The sequence below is a fragment of the Phaethon lepturus genome, unplaced genomic scaffold (genome assembly GCF_000687285.1).
Source record: "Phaethon lepturus isolate BGI_N335 unplaced genomic scaffold, ASM68728v1 scaffold19076, whole genome shotgun sequence".
NCBI lineage: Eukaryota > Metazoa > Chordata > Aves > Phaethontiformes > Phaethontidae > Phaethon > Phaethon lepturus.
In genome coordinates, this window is record NW_010545779.1 from 10,862 (window position 1) to 20,954 (window position 10,093).

The 10,093-nt window shown below is 51.0% G+C and overlaps 1 protein-coding gene across 1 annotated transcript; it reads right to left on the reverse strand.

The window, feature by feature from the left end:
• Positions 1–4,892: 4,892 nt before the first annotated feature.
• LOC104622334 (interleukin-20-like) lies at positions 4,893–6,821 on the reverse strand. The gene is made up of 5 exons (XM_010289075.1): positions 6,663–6,821; positions 6,495–6,560; positions 5,584–5,736; positions 5,078–5,152; positions 4,893–4,970 (listed from the first exon to the last, which is right to left on the reverse strand). Exons 1-5 carry the CDS (start codon positions 6,819–6,821, stop codon positions 4,893–4,895), a joined length of 531 nt encoding a protein of 176 aa, XP_010287377.1.
• Between the last annotated feature and the right edge of the window lie 3,272 nt (positions 6,822–10,093).

Sequence of the window (10,093 nt, forward strand, 5' to 3'; positions counted from 1 at the left end):
AGGCAGGGGACCGAGAGGCGGCAGTGACTGGGACCGGCTCTACCGTGAGGATCAGAGCAAGACATCAGCAAGCAGCACCGTTTATTGCTACCACAATTCGCTATAGCTTGGCCTTTCTTTGCTTAAATGAATCTTTGAGCGGTGATTCAGGAGGAATCATTCCATGCCAAACGGGGCGGGGGGTGCAGGTGTGAGCGAGCGGGTCAGACTGGGAAACGGCAGGGGCTGGAGCGGCTTAGCCCACCGGCAGCCCCAGCCCCACCAGTGCCCTTCCAACACGGTGGGCTCTCAAAGGCCACAAGGCACATTTAAAAAAAATCTCATTTTCTTTTAAAGGCAGCTGGAAAACCCTCTAGAACAACGGCTCGCACTTTTGATTCCTCTTAGCTTTCTCATCCGGAGGGTAGTACCTGCAGACCAGACACGGTCCGAATTGTTTCCATGCACAAGCAATAAAGAATATCACTGGCTTTCAGCAGACCCGGGGGACTCGCAGTCTGTGGGAGGGTGCGGGGACGGTGCACCCCAAGGGGCGCAGTAAGGGTGCATTTGGGGGGGGATTTCTCCTCCTCATACTGCAGCATTACAGTATCACATCTGGTGCCGCACATGGCACAGGACGGTAGAAGAAACCCACAGTTAATGGAGATACACAGGAAAAGTTTTGCGTAATGTTTCTCATCTGCATTTTCATCAAGGAATTGATCACAGCGTGACGTTAATTGGTATGACAACCTACCAGCAGCCTACGTAGCTGATTAGGCAATAGGCACTGGTGTTCCCTGGCACTGTATCCATTTGCATGGTACAGACCAAATTCCCCAGAGCAGCTGGACCAACAATCTCCCATTTCTGTCTTGGAGTTGGAACAACCGAGCCCAATCCGTGCTCCTCTGCCACGGAGCCGTCCCGCCGAGGGTGGCCTCCAAAACCCACCCTTTGCTTAATAAACCTGAGCCACACATCACTCACGCATTTTCCCTGGCTGACTTCACGTTCATCCAGGCAGAAACAAGGATAACTGTAATTAAATGTGATCTCTTGGTCTTATTTTTGAGAGCGGATGCCAAAGAGAGAAAAGCGATTTGTTGAGGCATGGATTTCCAAAGAGCAGCACGATGCCGCTGCCTGTCAGATGCGGGTACAGGAAGCTGAACACCCCGCAGATAAAGCAACGTAGGAAGCAGCAATGATGAAGAAGTTGCAACAAAGCAGAGAAGCATTTTTTCCCTGAACGCCAGGAATGGGATGGGCTGGTGCCTGCGCGGCTACGAGAGGGACTGCGGAGGTGTCCGACGGGGCCAGAGCTGTTCGGGAGAGAAGGGGCAGAAACTGCACAGACAAATTCAAATTCCTGAGCCGGCGTTGGTTACGTGCAGCTCTGGTAGCAAGCCATAAAATATTAAAAGTGAGGAGCATCACCCTGGCTAGAGCCCGAGCTGATGGTCTTCCAGTAACATCAGAAATATATTTCTGTTTTAGTAAAACATTAGCTACACTTTAAAATGAAACCCATGCAGTAGCTCAGCAAGGTGTCAGGCAGTGGCTGTTTGCATTAGCCCACAGTCGCTGAGATTTCACCGAGGATAAAACCCAAATTATTCCCGAATCATGGACCTCCCCAGAGTAAGAGCTGAGAGGAGCTTGGCTCACTGTGAGCGGGAGGGCAGCAGCTCCAGCGGTGTTTGGGTTTCCCCTCCCAGCCCTGCATCTGTGTTTTCACGTCCCTATTGCCATAGTTATCACCTTACAGGTATCAAGGCTAGGAAAAAACGGGCTGTTTCCCACCCGCCTCATCCCCCGGGCTGCATCCCCTCGGCAGCACGGTGGGAAGGGGCTTGAGTATCGGAAAAGGTGAGGAGGGGCCAGGACAGGTCTGCGCCTGCCTGGAGTTGCTGGGAGAGGATGAATTATTCTGGTGCAATGGGAAAGGCGTGCACTTGGAAAGTGTCCCTGGGGTAAGCAGTCACAAAGCTGCCGGAGAACGCTAAGGTTTGGTAACTTCTGAGAGGAGAAAACCCCTTTCTCTCTCCCTTCGCGAATGCGCTTCCTCTTCAACCTGCCCACCGGCGTCCTTTTCCCAGCTCCGCTCCTCCCGCACCGCGCTGGGAGCAGCGAGGGTGAGCTGAACGCCCGAGAGAGGTGCAGGGGGTGAGAAACATGGGTGGGCTGAGCATCCTGCCGGCGGCTCTGCCTGCACCCGTCGGCCCTGGCAGCTGCCTGCCCGCAGCTCCTGCTGCTTCCCGCTGCTGACACTTCCATCTGGCACCTCGTTTCCATCGGGGCATGTCCCTGGGCTGCTGCAGTGCTCTGCAGTGGGTGGGAAAGCGTAAACTTAGTTTGACATAAAAGCAAAAAACACGCGTGGGTTGAGGCATGCAACCCTCTGCAAAGGGTACAAAATCAATGGAATCTGATAAGCAACAAAAATTGTGCCAGCATAAGCTGAGGGTGTGGAATAAAACCCACACTTCTCACTCAAGCTGTGACCAGAGCCCACCACGATCAGTGGCAAGGTCCGCAGTCCCATCAAGCAGCCCCATCTCCTTCACCAGACGGTTTGCCAAAGGTGCCGACTGATTTTGTCTGGTCAGTGACGAGCTGTGGTATCTCTTTGCATCACCGCTCCATTCCTAATGGTTTTTCTTTAACAGAAAATCATGGTACATGCAAGATAGCCGTCATTCTTAAATGGTTGATTTCAAGGGTGATGGTGTTGAAAGATCGGCTTCTTTTTAACATTGACAGAACGTGGAGGGATGTATTCACCCGCTCATGCCCTGGCACCGGGACAAATGAAAGTCACACTGCAAAAACTCATGAGAAAGCAAATTAAAACAATCCAAGTCCCGAGCGGCTTTCCTTTGGTGCAAGCAAATATTTGAGGAAGGATAGTGAGCAATCAAGGAGATCTTTCCTTTCCAAGTGAATCACCAAATCCCGCTCAGCGTGAAGCACATGCATATAAGCTGTAGGCAAATGCTGGTGAGCTCACCTGCCAGATCACCAACGGGGCCTTTTTGGGAAGGGACGAGGAGTGTCCTCCTCCTCCGCAGCTCTTCATTCTGCTGGCACCCGGTGAAAGGCGCAAGGCTCCGGTGACGCCGGTGTGCTGCCGGAGGTCTCGACCAGGGTCCTCCTGTGATGGGGATGAAACCAAAGCAGTAACTAGGTTCTCCCTGAGGACACAAGGACCTTATCCCGTAATAACAAAATCTGCTGAAGAGCCAAAGCTCTCTCTGTGTCACCTCTGCAGCATCACTCGAAATTGCCCAAGCTGGGAACAGCCAGCCCTCCGGCCACCCCAGCTGCTGCAGCTTGGCTGTGCCCGCGGGCTGGGAAGGGAGAGCTGGAGAGTGTTGGGCTGTCCCACGGGAACCGAGGTGCTGCAAAGCAGTTTGTGCAAGCCTGAAGGATTCAGACCTAGGAGCAACAGCTCGACCCTAAGAGCAATAAGAGCCGCTCAGAGCCAGGGAAGAGCAGGCAGCGCCCTGGCTGTGCTCGCGCCGCCGCAGCCGGTGTTTTGGTACAACTCGCTCAGCTTAGTCGATTCCTGGAGCAAAGTGCGCCAAGTCAGAGGTCTACCCCCTAGCCTCACTCAAGCCTTACGTCTAATGGATGCAGCAGTAAGACTTCATCACTTGAAATATTAGGACTAGAGTGCCGCCAGGGACGTAAGTGTCCGGCTGCTCTGGCTTCTGCTCGCAAGCAGCATTTACCTGGGCCCTGACACCAGGAGAGTGTAACTCCGCACCTCCTGGCTGCACGGAGCGGTGCTTGGGCGGTCCTGCTTCATTTGCTCAGACATTAGGCCTCTGCCATTGTCAGCTACTGCAGCGATATATGTATTAACACCTTGTGGGAAAACACGGTGGAAAAGGGATTTAGAGCACGGGTGGGTACCAGCAATCTGTGCGCAGTCACCAGCAGCTACAGGAGCCCCAAATGCGTGACAACAGAGCAGTGCACAATTAAAATAGTCTCAGGGACAATCTGGGGTGATTTAGTATCACTCAGGTCTAAACTTTGGTCTCTCCGGCACGCCAGGAGTGGTGCGTCACCTCTGGGATGCTGGCGTTACCGGGAGCGACAGTACCTGCTGTGAAAGGGCACCACGGTGAATTCGGAAAGTTTTGCCAACAAGAAATATATAATTCCTCAGAATTTTGACAAACAGACTCAGCACAGTTTCAAGTGGGGTTTATTTACAGTAATTGCAACACATTTCCACAAAACTTACTGCCAAGTGTCAGTAAATTACACAATGCACACAAGAACCTTTTTCTATTCAGCAACGTATCTTGCATACGAAGTTTTCTTTTACTGATAAGGCAGAAAATATCAGCTCAAAAGGAAACACAGATTTCTAAGGCCTGACATACCTGCTAGGTGCTATTCTTGGAAGCATTTCTCACGCTGTGCACCTCGTTTCAGCCAGAGCCATCAGCGGCAGCAGCCACATAAGACCGAGCCCGGATTTACGAGCACTGCTCTGCAACATTAGCTACGCCAGAGTCGGTCCAGCAGGCACTCAGCGCTCATGAATATACAGTCCCTATACAAACATTTTATAATTTAAACAATACTTTCATTAAATGATCACAGCTTATGCCTGCTAGCACGGGAAATCCATTTAGATTTTCCCTTGGAGAGCGTCCTTTGATGGAAGTCAGCGAAGCGCGCGCTCTGACTTGCTCGAACCCGCTATTTCCAGCTTAATGCCAGGCTCTGCTGCTGCATTCGCCTGTTCGCCTGGCCAGCAAAACACTCGCTGCTCGATAGCACAGCTGCAATCGGTGGGACCCTGCACTGACACGGTAAGCGCGGGTGTGCCACGTCCCAGCAGCGTCGTTCGCCCCGGCCGCCGGTGGGTCTTTAACGCCTCCTGCTCTCTAACGAGATTTCTCCATCCAGTCTAGTAGGATGTCCAGCTCGCCCAAGGATTTAATTGCTGCAGACGTGACATTCAGCTGAAACGATATAAAGGAACAAGTCCTAAGCAAAGATAGCGAGTACAACCCCATGTAAAGAGAATCTGAATGTCTGCGTTAATTACTAGACTTAGTCATCAACTTACCCCCTCGTAGTTCACAAGTATTTGCTTAAATTTCTCAGTGGATTCCTGTCCACACATGCACTTATTTTGCTCATGCTAGAAAAATAAGATAGAATTCATTAGTTTGGGGGGGTTGTTTTTAAAAATAAGGGATCACTTTCCAGTTATGCTGGAAATTACTGTATAGACTGAGACCTTGTTAAACTGTGGAAAACAGACTTCAGCTAAAGATTAGCTGAAGATTAGATTCAGCTAAAGATTAAATCAGACTTCAGCTAAGAACAGAGCTTACTCCAATAGACAGGGGCAGGGTAGATATCGTTCTTGAGAACTTAGAGGGGAGTTTGCTGATGAGTGGGCAAGTATAAAAATTTCCCAGCAGACGTACCACTCTTTACATCAGGCTTCTTTTCTTGTTAAAATTATTTTTATAAATAAAGATTTTGTAACTTTATAAAACACTTAGGTTTGTTTATATACCAGATACTAACAGATGAAACTAAACCGTAGCAATACCCAGGACTTACACACTGTCCGAGTTTCCTCTTCACGCTGAGGAAGGAGTTGGCTATGCTGCTGATTTTTCGGTTGATATACGAATCCTCGGTCTTGCAGTGTTTGAAAACTTTGTCCACGTAGAAGTTGAAGAGGTGGTGGGTGATGCAACATCTATCTGAAGACTTAAGGAATAAATTTCATTTTTAAAAGGTCTTCCATGGTGCTTTCAACCTGTAGCGGCCAGCCCTTCTGCCCCCGCTAGAACAAGTCATCTCTAACACCAAGCACGGTAGCTGAGCACCGCGGGATGTTTTGACTCATGTAAAGCTTTTTCAGTGATGTTTGCTGTAATTTGATAACATATATAGGCAATTAAGACTGATTTTCCAGGAGATGCATCCTCTGCAAGTCTCATTGAGTCAACAAAATAAATACATGATTTTGTAGCTGGGTATTAGAGGCTGAGACCTGAGGTCTGGTGCCTGTGAGTGTAAGAGAGCTGCAAAAGATGTTTTTATAATATATTTCACCTGCTTTTGGACTCCTTTACAGCTTTCCACGCAAATCCTGATTCACCTCCCTGTGCCACCTCCAACCGAGGTGCTGGGGAGCCACAGCTAAAGCTCCTGTAACTGGAGCATCACATCCAACAGCAACAAAAAAATCTCTGCCCACCATTTCTGGAAAGACAGTCATAGTGAAAGCCCGGTGCAAGAACCGGCAGTGGGACACCCACTGCTTTTCGCATATGTGATCCGCATCACTTCATCCTCCCTGACCTGCGCTGGCTGCCAGCACCCGCGTTTCGCAGGGACGTAGAAGTCGTGGTGTTGAACAACTTCCCCAAACGCCCTGAGCGGGTACAGCTCGTGACCGGGGTTAGGATGTCAGCTGGGCGAAACTATTCAGAGGAAAACTGGAGACACGGTAAGACACTTACCTTAACCTTGTGCAGAGAGTGTGGGTAGGACAAGATGCTGAGGGTCCTGAGGGGGTCTCTGGCTTGCTGCACGGGAGAAGACAGAGACGGTGAGGTACGTGCTGGCTCCAGAGGGGCTTCAGCCGACTAAAGAGCTTCCCCAGCTGGAGAGCCCGGAGCGGTACTTACAATGTTGGCTTTAATTGCGCTGAAACCAGACCTAATCTCAGTCACACTCACTGAAATCCTGCAGGGTCCAAAGTGGAAGATTTTGTTCCCAGCTGTCGGCACCAGATTCAACCAGCACGACGTGGAGAAGAGGCAGAGGAACAAGTGGGATCCCTTCATGCTGCTGCGGGATGCACACACAGCCAGCTGCCTGGGATACCTGCTCAAGGAAAACAACATCGCCTCGCTACCTCTGCTAAACAACACAGCTGTGATGCCTATGAAAATACATGTGTTTTATATAGTACTTGTATGTGTACACGTGGTTTTTTAAACCTACACTGACTACTCTCGCTACCCATTTCTTCTTTACTCCCTATGTGCAAGAGAAAAAATCAAATAAAAACAAATATTTAACAGAAGATCCCAAAAGATGCAAAAAAATAAAATAAAAAAACCCACCAGTACAAGATTGCATGTAAATAGACAAAGTTCCTGTGAAAAATTTTCATCAGAAAAGTAGATACAGATAAATTAAATTTTTTTAAGTCTACTGACTCAGAAGCAGCAAGAGCTAACTGACTGAAAGCAGCAGATCCCAAAGTCAGATCCCAAAAGAAAATGCTTTCCCTCAGAAATAGTATACTTCAAATGCAGGTTTTGTTAGCACTGAAAATTAAGGTTATTAATGAAAAAAACCCTTTCAGAGGCACATTATAGGAATACAAGGAAATACACACGAGCACAGAGAGCAAAAGGATAAAATCAGTATTTTACCGTGTTCTTTGATGTGGCTTCACCTGTCTCACTGACGTCTGACCTGAAGAGCTCCAAAGAACGCGTTTTTATCCAGGTATCGGGAGGAAATAACTCTGGGATTAACTTTTGGGATTTTTCTTGCTTTTCCCAGCATGTATTTCCCTTTGTAATTCACTGAATTAATGAGCTAGTGAAAGGGACCAACTCTCTCACCCACGGGTGTTTCCCTAGCCTACGGAGGCGGGAAATCTTGGCATTGCCATACCATTTTTCCTTCGGGAAGAAGGATGCGACCAAGAGGAGGGACCATCGTGGGGGCTCCGTCTCCAGAACGCCACGCTCGGGGCCTCCCCCCGGCACGGAGCCGTGCTGCCAAGCCCCTCCCGGAGAGAGGCCGTTCCCGGCTCCCGCGGAGCTGTCGGGATGCCGGAAGCCGAGTAGTCTCACCCCGCAGGATACCAGTGGTGCAGACCCCCAAGGTAGGAGGGTTCCTGGCAGTAGGACGTGGCGTGCTGTTAAAATAGCGTGACTCAGAAAGTTGGCAAGACCTTTCCCTGTCACTGTCCTGGCACATGGGGCCTTCACCGCCGGGAACGGGGGACGCTGCGCTCAAGTTGCTCCTCAGGTGGGTGGACACTTACCTCCATCGGCACGTCCCTGGTATTTGGAGACCGGAGATGCCCAGGTAGGAGAGGACAGGGCTTTGGGATGACACAGCTCCCACCACAGTGCCAGGAGAAGTCACTCGGTTGCCAGGAGCATGGGTGACGTAGGTGATCATGATTCACAGTCCAAAGCTATCACCCTGCGGAAGGACAGACATTTCACTCAAACTTTTAAAGTCCACCAGCCCAGCAGCAGCAGGGAAGTTCTACCCACAAGCAAAGACTTCGACTGCAAGGTCAATAATTACCCTGCGGCACGCACTAGCTGCTGAGAAAAACTGATGGAGCCAAGGTCCTCGCGCAGACCAGACACCTTCTCATAGCAACGTTTCGGATCCAGACTGTCCCCTGGGGTTTGCCAGCTGGGGCATGCTGTCACATGGATGTGGCAGTACTGGTGCAAACCCCAGGCTGGTTCTCCATGCTGTTGGCTCCGAGGCTAGTTTGGTTGTTTCTGTAGCCCCTCCAGAGATTAGCTAAGTCCAGACTGCAAACAAAAACGAGCAGTTAAAAAAACTTCTTGGACTACCTGCACCCGGTGGGGAAGATCAGATGGACTAGAGGACATGGAGGTGGCAAAGACGTGCCTCTGACCCCACAGCCAAGCCCCGGCGCGGCCACGGTGCTCTGGGTGGGAGCAGCAGCCCGCACGCCGGCCCGCTGCGGTGCAGGTCTACCTTGTGTGCTGCTGCCTGTGGGCCGGGGCTGTTCTAGAAAGTTTTGCTGGGTGAGTAATTCATTGATAGCCAAGCTCAATCTTGAGCGTATATCCATCATCAGGGGAAGACGTAGGCAAATAGATTTTATGCCCGGGCTAGTCACTGTGTTGCATACAGTGTTGTTGAAACTCCCCAAATGCACCAAACATGCCTCACTCACCCCTGTGCCTTCGCACTGTAGGACAGCCAAAAGGCAGGTCCAAATCTGCAGCAGGTTGCATTTGCCCTTGCTGAGGCATCCTCAGCAGCACAAGGCTTTTAATCTCTGCCTTCCTCTCCCCACTCCCAGCCTGTAATTGCAGCAAAAGTTTTGCTTGGAGCAGAGGAAGTGGCACCAGCGGCGTTCCCAGGCAGCCCAGCGCACACCCAGCCTCGGTGAGGGAGGGAAGAGGCAATGAGTTCTTACTTAATTATGTAAATTGCAGATGAGAAGAAGGGATTTCTTCTCTTTTTTTCCTTTTGGTAACTGAACTGACGCTCAAGACAGGTCAGCCAAATGCCAGCAGGCAAGAAACATCATGGGTTAAAAATTGCCAGCCAGGCTGGTGGAGGAAAGATGCTGGGGCGATACGGGCACAGGCGTGAAATGCCGCAGTATCGGGGTCCAGCGCTTTGCTCCGTTACAGCCTCTGCGTGGCCCCGGGCGGGCGTCCCCGGGCCCGTCCCTGCGAAGCAGCAGCGCAGCCGACCCTCACCGCGAGGGCAAGGAGGAGGAGGAGAACCCCGTCAGAGCCGGGGAGACAATCTGGGTAGTTTTTCATTTTTGGTTTTTAAGTACGTGTGCAAGGGTGACGATTGATTATGCCAAGCGCTGGAGCTGGGGGAGCTCCGAAACCCTCGCTTTGGGAACAGATGGGATGGCATCGGCGGGGATCTCGGCACGCGTTGGACCGGGTCCCGATGGAAGCGAATCACCCCGGCTTGGCTGCCTAAGGGCAGCTCTCGTCTACTGCCACTGCAGCAACGTGCAAATACCTTCAACAGAACGGCAAGCCATTTCTCATATGCTCTGGGAAGGAAGAGGAAAAGGAGAAATAGGGATTTCTGAAACACAGCAGCGTGACGATGCAGATGAGCTCAGATAGTAAAATAAGAACTGGCTGCCCCGGGCGCTCTCCGAATAATTAAGCCTTTCACGTACTGCAGCGCTGGGAGCGGGGAAGCGGTCCGGGGAACCCCTCCAGGCAACTCCCAGCTCCTCCCTCGGGATTTTACGGTAGGCACGTTGTGACAGGGCACACTAAAAGTAGTTACGACCCAAAAAACAAAGGCGGCAGAGAGGGCTGTTAGCCAGCTGCCACCACACTAG